The sequence below is a fragment of the Canis lupus genome, chromosome 19 (genome assembly GCF_048164855.1).
Source record: "Canis lupus baileyi chromosome 19, mCanLup2.hap1, whole genome shotgun sequence".
NCBI classification, from domain to species: Eukaryota; Metazoa; Chordata; class Mammalia; order Carnivora; family Canidae; genus Canis; species Canis lupus.
Genome location: NC_132856.1, coordinates 22,395,251 through 22,418,266, shown reverse-complemented (window position 1 = coordinate 22,418,266; position 23,016 = coordinate 22,395,251). Strand labels below are relative to the sequence as shown.

General features: G+C 41.9%; 1 protein-coding gene across 10 annotated transcripts in view; it reads right to left on the bottom strand.

Annotated features, from left to right (window-relative positions):
* FOXP1 (forkhead box P1) overlaps positions 1-23,016 on the bottom strand; it is a 375,747-nt gene that overhangs the window by 170,370 nt on the left and 182,361 nt on the right. The window contains exon 1 of one of the 10 annotated variants that reach the window (XM_072785397.1): positions 725-951. The exons of 6 other annotated variants lie outside the window; for them this stretch is intronic. In XM_072785397.1, coding sequence (XP_072641498.1) covers positions 725-910 — 186 coding nt within the window. In that variant the 5' untranslated portion in view covers positions 911-951. Of the gene's footprint in view, positions 1-724; positions 952-23,016 lie in introns of those variants that run through there. 3 more of the 10 variants (XM_072785387.1, XM_072785386.1, XM_072785381.1) reach the window with 3 other exon arrangements.

Here is a 23,016-nt window from a genome sequence, read left to right as displayed (position 1 = left end):
CAGCCCAGGTCCAAGGGCTTTCCCTGCCATACTAATTACCCACAATGAGAATTTTGAAAAGAGCTTTCCAACATCAAAGTTAACAACCATCGCGGAAAGTGAGGCGGGCTTTCTCTTTCCTTTCGCAGCCCACTCCGTTTAAACAATAGTAATATGAATGAGATAATGACCGTGCTTGTTTCAGCAGCCTGACTTTTATTGGCATGAAATTGGTACAAATATTATCAAGACCGATTCACGAGTGATGACGGTGTCATGATGCAAACATCAGAGGACAATTCTGCAGAGGCAGAATTACAAAGGCACCATCCCTGCACCCTCTTACCACTTGTGATAACAGGAAGAAAAAGAAGGCAACACGAAACAAAGTCGCAAACAAGCTGAGAGGGCTCTGAACTACATTCAAGCTTACAAAACTGTCCTGATCACACTCGGCTGCTTGCCTGGCTGATTATATATATCCCGAGACCCATCTGAAAGCAAGAGTGAATTAACAAGGAGTTAGAACCAACCGGTCTTCTGAAATCTCTAAAAAGAAAACCGCCTTTGATGGGGGGGGGGGGGGGGGGGGGGAGAAGAGAAAGCAGTAAACAAGTTGGATCATCTTATTTTGCCCTTCAGAGAATGTCTGCGCAGGAGCGGATCCCTACTAGTCTGAAAGTTTAACCCCGCAAAAATGTTCCTTTTTTTTTTTTTTTTTTTTTTCCTTTCTCTGGACACTTACAGAGAAAACGAAGAGTTTGACGGAGTGAGCTCGCACTGTCTGCCTTTGGATTTCCGTCTTCTTGCTGTAGATGGGTTCTGGCTGTTTCTGTGAAGCGGGGGTTGCCGAGTGGTAAAAAAGATGTTTGAATAAACAGGAAGTGCTGTGCGGCTGAAGCACACTCGAGGAGAAAACACACTGGAACATTGCCCTTTGTAGGCAACCTTAGGGACGCTTGCCTCCACAGTAGCTGGCTGGGCTCTCACTAAATGACAAAAGAAACCACAAGAATTCCTCAAGTAATTCTTCACTTTCAAAGTTGAAAGATCAGTTGGAGCTTGCAGGTAATTTTCAAAGTTGCATTTAGCATTTAAAGAAATCTATTAATGCTACACATATCTAAATCACTCCAGGTCTGCAAGCAGCGACACAGCATCAGGAGTGTGCCCTGGCCAGACCGAGCCCTAGCCAGACAGCTCTTTCTCGCAGACAAATACACACCGACAGGGTTTCGGGAAACCTGCTCTTGAGATATTTTTGTGGTGACATTTACATAGGCAGGATGCTTAAAAAAAAAAAAAAAACACAGGGAAGAAAGAAAGAAAATCCAGATTCTGCAGACTTTAGAGGAATTTGTCACATGTATTTTTAAAGAACATATCGTCCCGCATTGCCGGGATGTGCCCTTGATCTTGCTTTTGCTGCTTTTCCTTTACATTCTCCTTCTCTGCAATCAACCAAACTACCTGTTTATCTCCAGATGCCTCGCTTGTCTACTCGAACACTCCTTAACCCGCCCCAAACTAATTATCAAAGTCCTGTCTTCCGTCACCCGAGTAACTTGACAGATACTGTAAAGGAAAGTAAACTGCTAAAGGCAGAACAAGTCAGCTTGAAAAATAAGATGAGGAGCTGAACAGCCATATTCAATAAAAAAAAAAAAAGGCAAAAAGGGGGAAGGGGAGGAGGAAGAAAAGGATTCCTTCTGAAAATGTATTGCTGTTGTGGCAATGTTCTTCTGCCACGGAAGCAACTGATTTGTTATTTAGCATGGAATGCTGGACTGTCTGTCATCCAGGTGCTAATACTCGGCTAAAATAACTCATTGGGAACTGTCAGTGGGATGTTTACATAGGCCCCAATCTTTTCTTCATGGAAGGAAATTTTTTACTGGAATTCATCTTCTTTTGATCTCACATTCAAAGCAACGGCAGCTTGATAGACATTCAAGTCTGAAAGCAAATCCAGACGCTGAAGATAAACCGCCAGAATATGACAGGCAGAAGCATCTAAAGCTTATAAAAATGAAGAGAACAGCATGTCGCCTGAGTATTACAATAGCAGAAATCAAGAGACATATTAGGTGGAACTGATCAGCCACAAAAACAGTTCAAAAGGCAGATCATAGAAACAGAGGACTAGGCTAGGAGAAAAAAAAATGGGACAGATCTGGTTTACTGCCTCACCTCCCTTCCGAGCCCCACAGTGCTTCCATGTCTGCCTCTTCACTTTTAGGAGGGGTGGAGTATCCAACTCCAATGTTCCTGTCTAACTCGGCTGGTCCAGTCAGAAACGCGGCAAAAGGTCTCCTAGCAATCTGTTTCCAAAAGGCAGGGGGAAAGGCCGACCCTTACCTTGCTCAGGGTCCAGCATGCTGCATTTTATTAGCATCCCCTGCATCTGCTCTGCAATGCAGTTTCAAAAGACACACAGCCTGGGCGCCATGCAAGTGGGTGGTCAGCAAGAGCATCTCTCCACAGAAGGGCTCTAAGTAGTTCGAGATGGGGCTGGAGAGCTCTAAGGACTCTAGTTCCCTGACATGGCTAGTTATCAAATGAGCACAAACGCTCCAGCCTCAGTCACAAAAATAGACAGATGCGTTCAGTCCTAGAGATAGAGAGGTGCTCAACACCTAGTAGCTTTGAAGTCTACTAGTACAATTCCATAAAGGAATTGTATCACAAGATCTTTCTTACAGGTGCACAATCTTCTCTTTTAAAAATAAGCCTCTTATTGTAATCAAAGTCAGTACATGAAAAAGAAAAGGTAACTGTCCCAGCAATCCTGTCTTCAGAGCCATTAGTTAACAAACATGACACGAAGGGGTGGCATCAGGTTAGAGGGAAATAGAATTCCACATTATAACAGCCCACGGTTCCTCTTGATTCTGCACATCCTTCTCGGACTACGGAGCCAGATCTCCTGCAGCACCCTTGGCTTTTTAAAAATGCCCCTCCCCTCCTTTTGCATAATAAATCAACAGTAAAATGTAGATTTTAAAAAAAATGTACTAACCTATTTAAAAAGATGTAATCAGTTTAAGGGCTCGCCTCATGCAAACAAGATGCCTGTGTAACTTAGTTACAAATGTAAAAAAAACAAACAAGCAAACAAAACAAAAACCCTACTGGATTCTCAGACTGTTCTTAAAAGTTGCCTTCTCTCATGACTACACAGCTGATATACTAAAGCTGATTATTGATCTTTAAAGTGCCCTGGTTCCATGTGTTAGCGTTGCTACTATTCCTCTCTAACCTAAAACAAAAGTTACTTTTAATACTCCAAAAATTGCCTAAATATTCCATGTTGTTGTAGTTATTACATTGACCCAAAACAGGGAGGTTTACCGTGAAAAAAAACAAAAACAAAAACAAAAACACAAGAAAACAAAAAACCAACCCGAATGCTAATTCCCTTTATACATTCTAAAACATACTCTTCCTCTACAAAGACTGCTGTCACTTCCATGGTGGGGCAGGGAGCAACCCTCCATTTCTCAGGGCCACTGCAAGTCTTTTTAAAAAATCTGCCATGTATAAAGACCTTCATTAGTATAATTAAATGACTGTTGAGACTTTTTTTTTGATATAAACAACTTTTGATATGTCATTTAAAAACCTCATAATAATATCATTAAAGAGCTACCATGTTTAAAAGAGAAATTGTCTGCTCAGGGCCATGGAATAGTAGCCGTGCTCCAGGCCGCTTCCTCTTCCCTTTCAGACTTATGGACTTGAATGTCACCATAGACCTTGAATCCTTGAATGTGAAATGGCTTCACGCTAATTGCTCTAATTGCTTGAAGATGTGCAGGCAGGTGAAACCTGATCCCCGTGGCCATTGCAGAGACCAAGAACAACACTGGAATGTTTACACAGTGGTTTGATTTTAATAGACAGAAGGGCTGAGTTTAAGACAGCAAAAACACAGCTAATAGGTGACCCCTTAATGTAGTCCTCCTTAAAAAAAAAAAGGCACACAACAAAATACAATTTCATGTTCTAAAAGGCAGTGTCCTAAATGCCAAGGTTATTTGCTTGACTCTTGCAGTGAGTACACGTTACGTTGCACCTGACATTTACACCCGAAACTCTACCCCGAATACATTTTTTTACCTTAAAACAAAAAAGCACTTTATATGTCAGTCACCTTACAAACAGATTATGACTGTATGGTATTTCCAAGTAAGTGCACTCATTTAAATTTTAAATTGAATATTTTTCACTACTGCAATACTCCTTGTCCCTTAAAGGGGAAGCCTTGTATCTCCTTGTTTATTCCTTTGCGCTTCTTCTGCTCCCCCATCCCACCATTTATGAAATGCCTGACCCTTGTAGATTCCTTCAATGCAGTTAAAGTTGAACCCAAACCCTTTCATGTTGGTGCTTAAGACAAACGTGCATCCTTTTGGTGCCTTTTTCCTTTGTTACTGTGTGGGACTGTGGTCTGCTTCTCATCTAGGGGCTAAGGCAGCCAGGGGAGTGGCTGACATAGTTACTCAATGACAGTGACCATTCTCCCCAGATATTTTAATGAATTGAGATGGATACAGAGGTTTGACAATGGCTCCCAAGAGCCCCCTCTTAACAGAACACAAATGTAACCAATGTTGGACAGGAAATATACTACAGCAAGACCAAGATAAAAATGCAACAGCACCTACAAGGTGTCATTAACAAAAGGAAACCAACAAGGGTTAGGGGCAGGCTTAGCCAGGTGTTGAGATATATATATTTATATATTACATACATATCCTATCATACATATCTCATACATATCATACATACACACACGTATAGATATGTATCAAGAATCTGAATGTATAGGGATATTTCATATATAGTCAAGCAAACACTGCTAAGGAGAAAATAGGAATTAAACATTAACTACAGAAAGAAAAAATACCATGAAGCAATGAAATTATTTTATGGTTAAGACAGGCAATTAAAAGCAATAGATACACCTCGCAAATGTGAACAGAAGCAGGTAACACCCTCATACAGCTGGGAGCACTGTCAAATGGCTGCTCTGCTAAGTTATGCTGTGTATTAACTTCTGATGGTAAAACACAAAGTGCAGCAGAAAAGGGGCAAAAGAAAAAAAAAAGGTCCTTTAAAGCTATGAAACACTTTTAGTTATATAAGGTAAGTAATAAATATAGGAGCTGGCAGTGCCTGGACTATTTGTCTCCAAACACGGGAAGACAAAATAATTTAACAAAAATAACTGCACAGAACACCCTTCCGAATCACAGCCTCACAGCCACCGCACACACTTTTATGGGCACTCATACCTTGTTCTCAAAGTTATAATCCCCTATTAAGAAGTAATGCCTCCTGCTCTGAAAAAGGAGGGAGGACGAGTATCCATTTATCCACATAAAGATTAAGTATAAACTAGTCCAAGCCAGTGAGAGGAACACTCAGGGAAAAGTAAACAGGCCCCTACCCCCTACCCCCAAAATAGTTCCCCTTTGAAAGCTCTATGCAGTGAGTGCCTGGTACCAAGGGCTGCCCTATTTGCTGGAGGGGTCAGCAAAGCTATGCTAAACTGACAGGTTCAGTTTACAACAGGCCAGAACTTTGTTTGGATATACTGGCCTTGCTCACCGCCAGCTTAACAACAGATGGCTAGAAAACTTTCATTATGCTACACAGGACTGAACTGCAAACAATCCAGAAAACTGTGAAAAGTTTAACTCCCTCTAAACCAATGTGCCAAACCAGGGCCTGCCCAGAGCCAGTGAGCCGGGGGGCCAAGGGGGCGGTGGAAGTGATGGATAAAACAAATCGGCACTCACTAACTGCCCAAGTCAACTCAAAGTGTCACTCAGATACCAGAAGAGCGACGACCCCCCCCCTTCGTCTTGATTTTAACTGTTCAAAGCCCAGACCTTATAAGGAGTTGTACTGACTGTGCCTTCTTTTCGATTTTCCCAAAATACACTGTCAGACTTCCCCTCCCTTTAGAGAAAGAAAATCTCCCTCCAGACAATTCTCAAGCTCCCTTCCTGTCTTCCCTCCCTCTGGAAATTGGGAGGACAAGACCAAACAGTCTCACTCTACACCTAGATTTAAATATGATTTATCCAAATCTGTATATAATTTAAATATTCATTAAATCGATTCAATCACATGAACCCTAATATCTCCTAATGCTCTGAGACAGGTTATAAATGCACCTTCAAAGGTTTAATTCAATTGGCAATCTGAGAGGTCTTATCACTAGATATGTGTTATTTTCATATTATTCAAGAAATGAACAAATGCGCTTTCCACAAATGTATTTTAGAAGCTACCCTTTCCTGTTATTGAAAGAAAATTGTGTTTATTACTCCTTTAGCATAGTGTAAACTCATAAACGTCAACAGAGAGTACAAGGAAAGCTGTCAACTAAATATTGTTTCCTTCATGAGCTGTTCTTCCAAGTCAATTACGCCTTTCAACTTCTGGGGCATTGTATGATAAACTGGCAGTAAAAATCATTCACATTAATATACCATGGTGCCTTGCCTGCAAAAGGTAATTAAAGAAGTAAATGACTCATAAGAATAGACATATTAGCTGCAAAATGAAAGGCAACTGAGCTGCCACATAAAAATATGTACCATTAAGATACTGCATTTTCATATTCCTGTAATCAGCTTCAGTAGACTAATGCTTATTTAATCCAGTTCTGTGCTAAGTCCATCAACAACTGTTTTTTGCTGTTTTCTCCTTGACTGAACATTATGAGAGCAGGTTTGGAATAAATACTGCAATGAGATTTTTGCATACTCAATTGAAGAACAGGTTTTTACATTTTAAAATCTATTTTTTTTCCTTTCTCTGAGAAATACAACATGAAAAAAATTACTGGTGGGGGAAAAATATATATTGCGAGCTAGACGTGCCTCTTTAAATGGCAGAATATTTTAGGGAAAAATATTTGTTTCCACATTCAACCTGCTATCAGCACAGGGGAAAGGGAGCCATGCCTCCACCTGCCAGATCTCTGCTACCTTTATAAAGCGCTCCCTCTTGTTAATAATGTCTTCCATTGGCATGGGTGGGACAAGGCAATTTATCCGGTGGCAGGGATGGAAAGAGAAAGCCAGAGGAAGGCAGGAGTTGACAGGTGGTGTGGCAGGAGAGGACCGCAGACTTGCCTAGTGGCTCCTGAGTTCTCTTCTTTCCGGAGGGGGGATATTACTGAACAGAACCTTCCCAAAGATGAGCGAACTGACCCTCAAATTTACTGCTCTGTACTTTCCATTCTCTGGCTTTCAAACTGACATTTTGTTTTATCCCTCCAGTCCTTTATTTCAGCATTTCCTCGCAAGTCCAGACAAGCCACAGAGAGACATTGCCCGTGTGGTCTGAGATTCTTCGATAAAGTTGTTCGCTCCCCTGCTTCTGGAGCCTCCATCTCGACCAGGTGAGAGGAATCCACCATTGGTGCTACTGAGATGTTCTGAGAACGTTTAGACATGGGAGGTTTCCTGGAGGCTGGAGAAATGCCTGTTCTTGCTGTGGAAATTAAGGCTCTTTGTTGATGACTGATGTGGGCCTAAGGCTTCGCCAATTCAGTTTGGGAATTTTACCTTTCAAAACTTGCGATTCCTCCGATGTACTGAAGCCAGCAGTGAAAATCCACCTACAAGATGTATCTGTCTTCTATCATGTTTGCCAACAATTCACTCACTTTCAGTAACATCTGAATGCCTCTAGATAGGGTCCACTAACTTATCAAAAAAGCCCATGAGATTCCTGACCCGGTTTGTGTCTTCAGATGATAGGCTTTCGACAGAGGCAAAGGTCTAGATTTCTATACAAGTTGTGGGTTCTGCCCTTCCCTCCTTCTGTGAGAACAGAAATCTCTTTGGCTTTAAAACTGATGAGCAGCCAGCCAGGCCTCAAGGACAGCCCAGGGTGTGGGGACAACCCTATAAGGACCCTTTGCTGTTTATTTACCTTTTCACAGTTCTGAAAACTACCGAGAGCCTCCCAGATTTAGGCTGGGTCTTTCCTCCTCCTGTATTGTTGCCTCAATGTTCGAGCAGACACCACTTGGAACCACAATTAATGAGCTCTAGTCCTTTTTCTAATTAAGGAACAAAGGTTCCTGTGTGCACAGTATGGTGACGCTGTCTGCAGAACACACGTGGAAAGAGAAGTGAATGCTTCTAATTGCTTCAAAATGGGATTTTTAATATTTAGGAACATAATGGGATCGGGAAATAAGAGCATTTCCAACATCCTTTACAAATAAGGCTTTACAAAATATTGTTAGCTGTTAATAATACATCATTATCAAAAATGGGAAGTTATGAATACCATGCACGTAACCTTTGTATTCACGTGAATTAACCTATATGTATGAATACAATGATACATGAATTAGTTTTTAAAAATACAATAAAAAAAAAAAGAAAAAGCCTTCCTCAAAAAAAAAAAAAGAAAAAAAAAGAATAAGGCAAGAAGGCAGCTCCTGTGAGCCTGATATTCCTCAGACCTTAGCAGATTAGGATTCAAACGTGTAATTAAGAAAGATAACCCCAGTTTTTATAGTAATTAGGGGCTGTGGGAAATAGGATCCTATCTCTCAAAAGTGTTACAAATACCCCATACTTCTAAATAACCTGCAATGCTTGGAAAGTAGACTCACTACCAAGGGCAAAGCTGCTATGCCGTGAGCGAACACAGTAAATGACAGACTGGCGTTCAAGTCCATTAGCTGCTATGTGATAGGAGCACATTCACTAGCACGCGACCTGTGAAAAATCTTAGATCTCTTTAAATCTTTGAATTGGATTACTGCATTAATTCTTAAGAACTGCAATCCTTCAACCAAGTCAAATTACCCTCATTAACAGTGGAAAAACTGCCTCTGCAATAAGTTAAAAAAAAAAAGATATTTATTACCTATAATCACTTTCACGTACTTCACCTAGAAATATGATGAACGGATGCCAACAACTTTGGCAACGGCAGCATCTTGATTTTGCATACTGATTTGAGTTAAAATAAAACTGAAAACATTTGCATGGTGTTGAAAATTTTTTTTCACATCCACAGGACATGTCCTTTCATTATCCTAAGCCTCTGATAGGAAGCAAATAGCCCCATTTTACAGGAGAAGATACAGGTGTAGGCAGAGAAAATTGCGCCCACTGACCAAACTCTCCCAAGCTGATTAGGGGCAGGGTCGCCTGGCCCTGTGTTCTGGACCCACGCTGCAAGAATTAATTCAGAAATACAGTCTTCTAATTCTCCTGTCATGCAATGCACTGACTTCTCCAAATCATACTCAGGGAAGGTAAGGCAGGCAAAAATAAATGCAAAGATCGGAACGCAGCTCTGAGGGTAGAAATGATCCCCGTAATAAATACAACGGAAGCTGCCTCAATTCTTCCCTTACCACATTCGCTGTTACTGTTTAACCTGCCTTGAGAATGCATCAAATGTGTCCTTTTCCAGTGACAGAAGAAAAAGAAATGTAAATTGATCTACTCTGGCCTTCTTGCTCTCTAAAATGGTCTCATCGGAAATGTGATAACAGCTTGACCGATTCTGAACAACTTATGGTACGTTGTGGCAAATGAGCTCCTTGTAGCCCACTGACTGTTGTTCTTGGCTCCAGGGATGTGACTGCTGCAGTTCTGGGACTTCCCAGCACAAACCAGAGCAGGAGAGTCCTTGCCACAGAGAAGGCGAGTAATTGGAGAAAGGGGGGGTGGGGGTGTCTGTGTTTATGGAAAGAGACCATTTTTATATTGTGTATTAAGGAATGGGAAAAGGTGAACAGAGAAGGTGCTCTCTAGAACTTGAGAGCGACCAACACTTCTCAAGAGCTGTAATAAAATGCTAACTGGAGTTAATAATAAAAACCCAGAGGCACTACAAGGCTCTGAAGTGCCTTCTGAATCATCAGGAAAGAAAAAAAAAAAAAAAAAAAAGATAAAATTGTGCTCTAGATAGTTGTATGTGAAATGCATTTACTGCAATCTATAGATTGGAAACTAGGTAGTCTTTATTTAGTATAATGATGATAAAAATCAATTAAGTAGAATATTATCACTGGTAATCCTATAATCTACTGTAACCTTTTCATAAAATTTCCAAAAACCAGTTGTTGTTCAGATGAGCATTTCAATTCCACACGAGATTTGGAGAGCTGTGGTAGGGTATAATATTAAGTGAAATAGCACTGACCCATCTCATTCTGTAGAAGGCATTGGCATTCATTGCCCTACTAGCCTTCCCATGACCTTGCAAGGTGGAAATGACCATACCCATTTTTACAGTGGAAGAAAACAAGGTCAGAGAGGTTGACTACCTTGTCCAAGGAGAAACGTCTTCTAAAGCAGGTGTATGACTGCATGGAGGTGAAGGTGAAGCTGAAGAGACATCAGAGAGAGAGGAGGTGTTCAGAGGAGGACTGTGAGGAAAGAGGCTCCTATCTTGGGGCAATAAAAAATTGCAGGAAACCATGATCCAAACATCAGACGGCCCATGACCTGGAGACTCCTCACCCACCTCCTACCCAGTGGCACTGCATGCTTCAGAGGAGAATATAGGAACTGTTCCTCTTTGGCTCTACCATTTGTAGTCTCCTTTCTTTCTTTCAAGAGCTTTGTGACTAGCAATCGGGTGCTTTTCAAACAATAAATGCTTTACCGGTGACCTCATGATTAACTTGGTTCACTACTCTAGCAAGCTTTCAATATGAATGTTAAAGTTACTTTTCCACAAGTACCAGGCCATACCTTCTATTGACACATCAAATAAACCTAACTTTTGATGCATACTCTGCACCAAGCACAATCTAGGCACCAGGCCTATGAAGGTGCCCCTTCCAAAGGCTTAGAGTCGAACAGAAATCAGAGATAAGAACTGACAACCCACAAATCCAGAACGAGAAAGCCACTACAGAGGTATCCTTAAAAAAAGAACAACTAAAAAAAAAAAAAAAAAAAAAAAAAAAAGAACTTTACGTGCTTGTCTTTTCTAGCCTACTCTAGATAAGGCCATTAAGATTGTCTATGAGGAGGTGATATTCAAGATGAGACCTCCAAGTATAGAAGGAAGCAAACACCCAAGGAAGAGAGAGAGGAAGTTCAAGGAGATGGACCATTGGGGCTGAAAACTTATAGGTGGAAACATGCTAACAGATGAACTTCTGAATAGCTGGTGATATACAACTGTGCTATTCAGTAATACTCTGTTCAGTCCTTTTGAAAAAGATTCTTTTTCTTTTTCAATCATTTTAAGGCAAGAGATGTATACAGATTGCAAATATGCTTTCAATCAAATGGCCTGAAATATAAAATGCACCGTGGTGGCAAAAAACTCTAAAGGCATAAAGGAATTTATGCAATTTTGACAGAATTTGACAGAGTATCTTAGACTTGGCCCTTGTTTCTGTCTTTACCTTTTTAAATGCTGCAGTGCATGGTGGTTGATGGAATGCTAAGACAGTCTCCTACGTTCCTACCCCTGTCTCAGATATTTCATCAAACAGTAGTCAGGATGTTGATTTGCAGGGTTTTGCAGCTACAATTAAGGTCCCAAATCAGCTGGCCTTAGGATAAGGAGATAATCTGAAGAAAAATCACAGGGTATTTCTATTTTGGAGCTTATACTGGCTTTTAGCAGTCAGAGAGAAAGAGTGTCCAAGCATGAGAAAGTTTTGATGCACCACTGCTGGCAATGGGGGGGAGATGGCCACCTGGCAAAGAAGTACGGGCAGCCTCTAGAAGTCGAGAGTGGCCTCTGGCTGACTACAGTCCAGTCCTACAACCACAATGAACTGAATTCTACCAACTACCCGAATGAGCTTGCAAGCAGATTATTCCCCAGAGTCTCCAGACAAGAACTCTGTCCAGGTAATACCTTCTATACTAGGACGCTCTGGAACTCTGGGCAGAGAAGCCAGTAGCTCTGTGCCTGGACTTCTGACCCACAGGACTGGGAGCTAACAAATGGGGGTTTGAAGCTGCTAAGTTTATGGTCATTTGTTATGCAAAAACAGAAAACTAATGGATGTGGGAGAGATGAAATCATATTGCCTGTGTCTAAAGTTCATGAAAGAACTTCCTGGGAGGGAGGAGTGCCAGTGGGGAAGGGAAGGAAAACATGGAGAGTGCATTCTGGCCCCACAGGGACCAGCATGGTGAACTCATACAGGGCTACTCACCTCTCTCCAGATTCACTTTCCTCACCTCGAAAGAGATGAAAGCCCTGGGTAGTGGTGATGGGAAGGGGCAGCTTAGGAGAATACACAGGCACAAATACTCTGGAAGTCCTAAAACACAATCTGAGTTTTCACTATTCATGAAAGCACTTTTCACTGCTTCTTTGCTGAGCTATTTTGATTTCTGATTTTCAGCTTCCTTTTCTTCGGTTATTCCCATTATCTGTGCCTATACTGATCGAGACCCAAATATGGAGTCATCCTTGGCTACAAAAGAAAAAGGTGGCTCTTAGGCCACCCTGGAGCTTCTTGGCACTCCAGGCAAAGCATGTGATCCCTTCCAGGGGAGAGGTACAAAGAGGTCACAGTATGTGTCCCCAGTGAGGAAATCCACAGTTCCTATCTTCCTTCCACTGTTCAATCTGCAGCCGCTTAGAAGGTGGAGACAGATGGCCTGGGTTCAAATCCTGAGTCCACTCTTGACCTTGCTCTAACCACTCTTCTGTTTTCTCAGGTATGGATAAAGCAGAAGTAATGGCAGCACTACCTCCTAGTGACATTGTGGGAAGTGGATTACATGCAGAGAGTGCTTTAAAAAAGGGATTCATTTATTTGAGAAAAAGAAAGAGCGAGCTGGAGGGGCAGAGAGAATCTCAAGCTGACTGCACTGAGAAGGGAGCCCCCCACACAAGGCTCAATCTCACAACCCTGAGATCATGACCCTGAGCCAAAACCAAGAGTCAGATGTTTAACTGACTGAGCCACACTGGTACCCCTACAAAAAGTGCTTTTAAGACAGTTTGGCCTTTAGTAAGCACCATGTAAGTATTATTATTATTACCATTGCTATGGATTCCAGAATAGGAGCTGATTTTTTTTTTTTTTCAGAAAGTCTGTTTTCTCCCCCAGGGAATTTGGAAGATGGGTCTCAGTATATATGTAAAAATGTATCCATAATAAGGATTTTACTACTAATGACTTTTCATGGTACACTATAAAACCCATCTAATCTCTGAAGAAAAAGTGAGAAAACCCCTCCACAGTCATGATTTTGCCGCATAATTTTATGTTTGCTCAAAGGAAAAAAAAAGACTATAAAGGACTTTAAAACCATGATTTATTGCTTTTTAACAAGCAGTTTTGGGGAAGCCAGAAAAGAGGATTCCCCTGCTGAAAGGGCATAGGGAGGTAAGGAATTTCAGCGCGGGGGTCAGAGACCAGAGCAGCCAGGAAAAGAAGGCAACAGTACAACAAAACAAAGGCAAACTCCAAGTCCAGAGCATACAATTCCTTACCCTCACTGCTTCGCTTACTCAACTCCTCACGGCCTTTCAAGCAGAGCTGGGAAGTGAGCGGTGAAGTCGGCTCTCCCTGACCTTACAACAGAGGGTGCAAAGCAGATCAATAAGCTGCCATCTGGAGCTGCGTAGCGAGCACCAGGGTAAGGGTTACCAATGTCCATGGTTGGGGTGCATAGGTGGCTAACCTAGGGCAGGTGCCAGTGTCCCAACACCTGAGCAGCCAAGGATGCCTATCAGTCCAGTGGGGCAGTGCAGAAAACTGTGTGTGTGTTGGGGGGGGGGGGGGGTGGATCTGGGCACAGAGATGAATGTGCCTCCAAGTAGAAACACAAACATGACCATGGAGTATTTGTTTGGGACCTCACAAGAGAGGCCAGAAGGCCAAGAAGGAGCCAGATGAACCATAAAAGAGAAGCTGTGGTTTGCAGATCCTGAGCAGAAGTTTGGACTTAGGTTTATTATTATCATTTTTTCAATTTGCCAAACAGGAAAATTGACTCTTTAGATAATGCAGGGTATGTAGTACTATTAATTTTAACACATGTATAAATCTGCATAATCACCACTACGATCACAATACAGAACAGCTCCATGACCACCTCCTAAACCACCTTGCGCTATTCCTTCATAGGCAGATCCTCCTCCTCCATCCCTAATTTCTGACAAACATGGATCTCTTCTCCATTACTGTAGTTCTGCTTTCCCAATGATGCCATACAAATGAAATCATGTAATATGTACCTTTGAGACTGGCTTCTTTTTATTTACTTACTTTTTTAAAGACTTTATTTATTTACTCATGAAAGACACAGAGAGAAAGAGAGAGAGTCAGAGATACAGGCAGAGGGAGAAGCAGGCCCCATCCAGGGAGCCCGATGTGGGACTTGACCCCGGGACTCTAGGATCACGCCCTGGACCAAAGGCAGACGCCCAACCGCCGAGCCACCCAGGCATCCTGAGACTGGCTTCTTTTATGCAACAGAGCATCTTGTAGATTTTTCTAAGCTGGTGGGTACATCAATAGTTCATCGCTTATCGTTGCTAATTATTAGCCTACTGTATGGAGGTGCCATACTTTGTTTATCCACTCACTCACTGAAAACATTTAGATTTACCTCAGCATGGAGCTACTATATAAAGCTTCTATGAACCTTCATGAATAGGTTTTTCGGTAAACACAGGTCTTCTCTTCCTGTGTTTACGCCCAGAAGTATGAGTGCTGGGCCACATAGTAACTATGTATGTGTATATTTATTTTTAAGAAGGTGACCCAACTTTTTCAGATGGCTATCCCCTCTTGCATTCCTACTGGCAGAGCATGCAAGTTTGCTTGATCCACATCCTTGTCAGCACTAGATATTGTATTTTTTCATTTTAGCCATTGCAACAGGTGGTCAGAATTTGTATCCCCCTAATTTCAAATGATGTTGAGTAATTTTTCATGCCTTCTGTGCATCTTTTTTGGTGAAATTTCTATTCACCTTTTGCCCATTAAAAAAAATTTTTACCGCGGTTTTGAGAATTCTTGGCATATTCTGTATATAAATCCTTGGCTGGAGGTGTGACTCTAACATAGTTGATCCTAGCCACTACCTGTCTTCACTCAGGGATTATATATTTGCAATTTAGAAAGTTCTTTTATCCTATGCTAGGGAGGAAAAACAGGAAGGATTTTTGGAATGGGGTAACTTACTAAAAAATGAAAAATGTGGCCTGGAAGCCATGGATGGGCCCAATGTCTTGAGCATACAGGAAGAGAACAAGGTGTTTTCATGGCACGGGCAGGAGCTTGTGTGAAGCAGTCCATTCGGGGCGATGCTTTTAATGCCGTGACTAATGATGCCACGTAAAGGTGATGTCTTCCCGTCCTCTGTTTTTAGTGCCGCTGAACCATCCCAGGTAATAAATCAAAGAAGCCAGGGTGGCTATTTGTATGGCGAGATAAGGGAAATTAATTTCAATGCCCAAACATGGACCTCCTTATATTAAAAAATGACTTGGCAATACGAGTCCTTTTCATGAGAATGTCTTGGAAAACCAACACTTGGAAAACACACACACAGGGTGGATTCACCCTCTGTATTTTCAAGGGAAACATTGTTGTCTCCTGAGATTGGGAAGTCAAGGGGAAGAATCATTTATAAAATAAAGAGCAAAAAAATAAAACATTGGTGGAACAAAAAAATATTCATGGGCTTTGGAGAAAGGGATGATTATAATAATAAACTGCACGTAGTCCAGTTCCTTCAATCCTTAAACAACAACAACAACAAAAAAAAACCTTTATCTTCCTTTGCAAACTAATTGTTTCATTTTCACTGAAAACTCAGATGCTTTGAGTTTAAAATGAGTTAAAATATAAATACTAGGAGTGTGAATAAGAGCACAGGTAACAATAGTGAGATTTCTAGGCGGAAACATGGCTCGAACAGAGTTAATACCTTGGCTGGAATACTAAGGGGAAGACAAAGTGCAAGAAAAGCCCAGAGACTTCTCTGAGCTCCCCAGGGGCTGCGCCATCCGCTCCCCCCTCCCACCTCTGTGTGCTGTGCAGGAACAATGTGAAGCCATCCATCACCGGTGAGCATGGCTCTACTTGCTGGAGCCAAGCGAGCAAGGTTGCCACCTGTCCAGCTTTCCTTTGAATGGTCCCCAAAGTCCCTCTCTGCTCTAGGTTCAAGCTAGCATTTAATCTGGAAGTCTGAATTCTCCAGCATTTCAGCAGCAGCAAATGTGCTCTACTTCTAATTTGGAGAAGTCTCTTTCTAAGCTCTAACTTGGAAATTTGAACCTTGGATCTACTAACCAAATTCTGGGTCTATGCCAAGCAGGCATGGTTTTTCTCTCTCTTTGCTTCCCTTCTTGCCCTCAAAATCTCTACTCTGCAGATTAGCTAGAGAGATCTCTTGGAAATGCACATCAGATTGTATCACTGGGCTAGCTTCTCATGGCACCTAATAGGAACATTTTCTAATCTTACTCATTTTCATATACTATAGAGACTAAATAAATGTGTTGGTTAAACACAGGAAAGAATAAATAATGGTGCCAAAGTAGGGGAGGTTCCTTTAAGATCCCAGCCTTATCTGCATTTAAAAAAAGTGTATTTCAAAAAGGAAAAACCGAAATGTTCTTGTCATCTCAGACACAGAAATGCATTATCTGAGTATAATAACAAAAAGCTCAGGAACTATAAACAATTGATAAATAAAACCATATTAAAGTTGAATATGGCTGAAAGAGTAGAACAAATTCTGAAATACTGGGTAAATATTTGCCTATCATCAACCTAAGAAAAATGTCTAATTTTTGTAGTGCATAAGACTCTCTTATAAATCAATAAGGGAATAAATAAATCCAATAGAAAATTAAGAAAATAATATGAAAGAAAAGGCCGATGTGTTTTAACTACTTTTAAAAAAAGATTTATTTATTTATGAGTGAGAGCGCGTGCAGGAGGGAGGGGCAGATGGAGAGGGAGAGAGAGAATCCCAAAGCAGACTCCTCACCAAGCAGAAAGTGGAGCCCAACTCATGACCCTGAGACCATGACATGAGCTGAAACAAAGTCAGCCACTAAACTGACTAAGCCACCCAACTGATTGAGCCCCTATTAAATACTTTTTTTATAAAAAAAGTTTGCTAACCTCACTTTTACGGAGTCTACTATGACCAGTGTAGCAGGAAGACAGGGACGTGTTAACGGCCATAACTGAAAGGAGGAGGTATATTCACAGTACAGGGAATAAAGATAAGTCCCTGAAAGAGTTCAAAAGGGAGGCAGGATCATTTCCAGTTTAGGCTGTCAAGAGATTTCCTGGAGGAAATGGTATTTAAACCACACCTTGAAGGGGAGAGACAATCTGAATATGCCTCAGACAAATCTGCTTATACAGTTTGTCAATAAAAGTTAACCAAAATTCATTGGGCTGGGTTCCTTGTCAAGCTCTGAAGGCAACAGTGGTGGAGAACACAAACTGCCTCTACCCTTGTAGAATTCAGATTTTAACAGGAAGGAGAACTGAAATATGTTTAAAAAGCAAAGCAAGAATAAACCCAAAATTCAGGAGGAGGACTGCCCACCGGTCTAGGCTACAGGAGGAAATGCAGATTGTAAGTAATGGGCCAGTTCTTGGATTGACTGGGTCTGAGGGTGTTCATGCACACTTATTATATTTTGTTTCATAACTAAGTATGCTGTGTGCCAGACCTAATGGCTCCTAAGATACACTGTCATTGTTTTTTATTTTAACATCTCTAACACCAGGATGCCTCATAAAAAACATGAGAAAAGAAAGCATTATGGATTCGTTGACTTGGCTCCATTTTCACTTTCTTCCTGGTATACAAAATAAAGGTCTAAAAGACTTGATGAAATATGGTAGATTCTTTTTTATGTATTAGGTATTACATTTTTAAAAGATAATAAAAATGTTTTTAAAAACCACATTATGCATCTTATCACTTGGGCAGGCTGAGTATTACTTGTGTGTTATTTAAAATAAAGATGTGAGAGGCGCCCAGGAGGCTTAGTCAGTTAAGTGTCTGACTCTTGATTTTGGTTCAGGTCATGATCTCGGGGTCAGGGGATTGAGCCCTGCACTGGGCTTTGCACTCGGGGCTCAGCGCAGAATCAGTCTCTTTCCTCATCCTCTGCTCTTCCCCATGATCTCACTCTCATTCATAAATGAATGAATGAATGAATGAATGAATGAATGAATGAATAAATAAATAAATAAGTAAATATTTTTTAAAATAAAATAAAGTAGAATAAAGATGTGAAAGGGGTGCCTGGCTGGCTTAGTCAGTAGAGCACGTGACTCTTGATCTCGGGGTTGTGAGTTCAAGCATGATGTTGGGCATAGAGCTTACTTAAAAAAAAATACAAATAGGGATCCCTGGGTGGCGCAGCGGTTTAGCGCCTGCCTTTGGCCCAGGGCGTGATCCTGGAGACCCGGGATCAAATCCCACGTCGGGCTCCCGGTACATGGAGCCTGCTTCTCCCTCTGCCTGTGTCTCTGCCTCTCTCTCTCTCTCTCACTGTGTGCCTATCATAAATAAAAAATAAAAAAAAGTTTAAAAAAAAATACAAATAAAGACATATAAGGTACGCTCAAGTACAGGTGACAAATTCACATATAAAATATGCCTCCAGTGAATTCAGTTCATGATATGAAATCAGATCCTATTAAAACTAAAACATTATTGAGACTCTTAACTTTGTTTTCCTCCAAATATACCATCAATTCGCAGTTGTGAATCCTCCTCCTTTTTCTTCTAGTGGGAAGAAGGAAATCCAATGGCACTGAAAATCATTTACCTACAAAAGCAATCATTAGTACCTACTAAAATGATGATCAATATCCATAAGAGTAGAAATTGTTTAGTCCCTAAGTAATGCAGCTATACCAGCCATCTTGAAGCATGATTTAACTTTTTAAAATAATTTGGTTCCAGATAGTCAGAGGTGTCATCTTTTCATAAGCTTTAGCTTGGCAGCCTAATAGCAGGAGATGATTTTGCCAAAGCCATGGCAAGCGCTTGAATGCGGACGCTCTGATTTCTCAGACTATTCGTCCCTCCTCCCTATCCCCACCCAGATTTCCAAAGAAAAGCTACAAATCCGCTCTGGTGTGTGTGAGAGCAGGGCAAACTCAACAAGTACCAAGGAGGCTGCTATTTGGATGGAGTGGGATAGCCCGGCCGTGGCAATGCATGCATCTCTACTTTCTTTTAAAGAGCAATTATGATTTAATATGGTAAAATTATATCATTAAACCTACTCAACTGGAATAAATTCTCCTTCTGATATGCATTTAGAAAGGCAGTTCATATTCTATCCCTAAAATATATCTATTACATTTTTGTGTCTACCCGCCACTTCTCTTTTTACCATGATACTTGAGATAAGTTTCAGACAGTCTGGCAGAAGAAGAAAAAAATACAACCACCCTGAAACTTGATACTGATCTTACTCATCGAGACCTTTGTGATCTGTGACTGAAAATTAATCCTTAACTATAAGTACATTCTGCAACTTCCCAAAGCACAAATTTCTGAAATTTTTCTACATTCTCTACAAAGACCATTTTACTTGTTACTATTGTAGTTTCCCCTTTTTGTTAAAAAAAAAAACACTACAATTTAATAAGTTTACACTTAAATGAAGAACTGTCACATGCATATTTTCTAGTTATGACTCTTTACCACAAGCACATCAGAAATATCTTTTGTAATATAGTTTTCTTCTAGCTCAATGTTGAGAATTTGGCATGGTGATATTGACTCTGATATGGCCTCTTTTGTCTCTTTTTTTGTATACGCTTGGATATATTTGCCCTCTGAGGGTAGGTGTACCACTTCCTTCTTCTCAACCTCAGCTTTTGGGAGTTACCCTGGATTCTTAACTATTTGCGATCTGGGGGGGGGGGGGAGGGAGGGAGGGAGGGAACACGAATGAGGCCAAGAGTGGGCTCTATAGCTTAAAATAAGTGACAATGTTCCAGCTGCGTACCCTGCTCTGCTAAGAGCACAGACTTTGGCACATAGCACACGTGAGTTCAAATCTCTGCTCAGCCACTTATTACTGTGTACAGGCAAGTTACGTAACGCATCCCAGCCTCAGTCTCCTCAAGCACCAGATGTGAATAGGACTACTTAGGGTGCAAACTTGTTGGGGAATTAAGTAATATATCCTAGCCCTTGCAAAGTATAAGCCAGAAGTGGCTGTTGTTAATGCAGTATTTGACTTTTCTTTTGTCAAGATCTGGACTCTAACCCACAGAATTAAAGTGGCAGCTACCAGTGTACTTCCATGGGGACTCATAACATCACAGGAAGGCTGCCTAGGTCAAGGTGGGAACAAGGTTGGGGGGAGGGAGGATCTGCGAGTGTAGGAACAGGTCAAGGAGGTTCTGATTTCTGCTCATCTCTGTCTACCCGCCCCAAGCCCCAAAGGCCACTAAGTTTGTCCTCTCTTACATTTATATTAAGGGGGCTATAAAAGTTGCTACTTGGGAAAAACACACGGAGGAAATTTACAAGGGCAAGGGATACAGCCACTCTGCATGGTACAGAAAAACAAGAAGTCCAATCCAGTCCAATAATTTGGCAAGATGAATTTCCTTCACTTTATTTCCAATAAGGATGTGCATGTCAATAGAGTCTTTTTATTTCACACAGAGCTAATGCAATAGGTTTAATTCTTTTGGTCACACCTTGCACAGCAAGCCATTCAGGAGAACGATGACACTTAGAGCCAGCAGGTGCCATAGACAATCTGCTACTCCAAGGACCCACCTTTATACCCACTGGCTTATTTTACCGACAAAAAACTTGAGGCCCACAGACCTGGGTGATAACCAAGGAGAGAACTATTGGCAAAAGCAGTCCTAGAGTATCTCCCAGGATATTCTTTCTAGTATATCACGCTGCCTTTCTGCAGGTTGGCATGTTGCTTCACGACGAATCATGCTACCTTCTGTGCTTTGGTCTACTGTGCTGCTCTCATGGTGTGAACTCACCCACATGCTGCCTGGAAGGCACAGGCTTCCACCAACCCCACGGAAACAAATGAATTCTATACTCCTGTTTCTGATTCCCTGTGTCCTTCAAACAGGAGACCTAAACACGAATGGGTGGCCTTTGACAAGCACTCACCAGATGCCAAGCTCTACCTAATGCTAATTATTTATCATCATGAAGTATAAATAGAGTATCTGCAGTTTACTTATGGGGAAACTGAGGCACAGAGTGGCTAAACCACCTCTTTACCATCCCATGCCTAGGAAATGCAAGGGGCAGGTTCTCATTATATGGCTGCAGAGCCTGTGCATCCTGAAATATTGCTTCATTGCTATCTCTTGTTCTACCCATGGTCCTTGTACCACAGCCTCCCAGAGTTCATTTAGTTCTTTCTCCTTCTCCCTTTCCCTCCAGGAAGTGAAAAAGCATTAGCTATATTGTCTACAGTCACAAAATACTAAGATGGCCCTACTGATCTGTATGTCGTTGCACTATACCCTCTCTGTGAGTGTGAGCAGGACCTGTGGGTATGATAGAACATCACTCCCTTGATCATGCTGCATGGCAAAAGAAATTTTGCAAATGCAATTAATGTTCCTAATCAGTTAACTAGGAGTTAATAAAGAGAGGTACCCTGTGGTGGGCCTGCCCTAACCAGGTGAGCCTTTGAAAAGGAGGGCTGGCGCTCTTACTGAGGACAAAGACACCTTCTGCTGGCCTTAAAGAAGCAGGTTGCCATGTGCAGAGAGAGCTACAAGGCAGGGATCACTAGGCAGTACTTTAAAGACTTAAGACCTCAGTCCTACAATTTCAATGCACTGAATTCTGTGAATTCGAGACAACTCTTGAGCTTAGAAGAGGACTCCAAGCCTCCCAGGAGATCAGGACCTGCCAATACCTTCATTACAGACTCGTGAGACCCTGAGAAGAGGACCCAGTTAAGGCAGGTCTGGATGCCATGGAAACTGTGAGATAATAAATGTATGTGTTTCAAGGTACAAAGTTCATGGTATTTTGTTACACAGCAATAGAAAACACACACACACACACACACACACACACACACACACACACACACACAAAATCTCTCCTAGGATACAGTTGGTTTCCACAAGAGGCAGGCTGAGAAATACCTTAGCCTGCTTTATTGAGGAGGCCCCGGTGTGTGACAGGGAACAGGGGGAGCTCTGACTGACAAACCTGCTCCCAAACCCCAGCTCTGGAACTTCCAAAGTCCACAACCTTGAGGAAGTAACTTAATTCTCTGAGACTCTGTTTCCCTGTCTGCAAAACAGATGGGATACTAGGACCTACACCTCGGAGAGCTGGCATAGATATTAAATAAGACACAGAAAGTATTTATCCAAGTGCCTGGAATATTACCGATAGCAAGAGATGCTAGCTTCTGTTAATAATTTAAGTATGCATTCCTGCTTGCTGAGCCTCAGTTTAACATTCTGGATAAGAAGGGTGGGGTGGAAAGGCTGGGAGCTCCCTTACGGAGCCTCTGGCTAACATACTTTCCAGCCCTTTTTCTTTCCCACCCGTGCACACAGCCACGGCTGGCATTCCCGGGGAACTGCCTGCCAGGCTCCCGGCTCCGAGGTGGCCCACCTGAAACCAGACCGCTGAACTCTGTGACTGTTTACAGTTGTCATGATTCTGATAAGCACATCCTGCTTGCTGTTCAACACCCTGTTAAAGGTGCAGAGGCTTACCTGGCCACTCGCACCCCTGGGTATCCCAACCTGCCCAGCCCCTCAGGCCACTCGGGGGAGCTCAGCGCAGGGCACACGGTGGCCCTGAGAGGAGCTAAGAGTCAGCAGAAGGCTGGCCCTGCGAACCTATAATCCAGGCCTTTCCCTTGAATTGCCTGTTCTCCAGGGAGTTCTCCAAGTCTGTAAATATTTCCTCCTAATGATTCAACCCCGTCTCAACCAAGCACATAAGCACATTTCAACTCTCCAAATGAGTTCGGAGGTGATGAACTTTGATCACAGACTACTCGGCCAACACCCCCACCCCATCCAGGTGT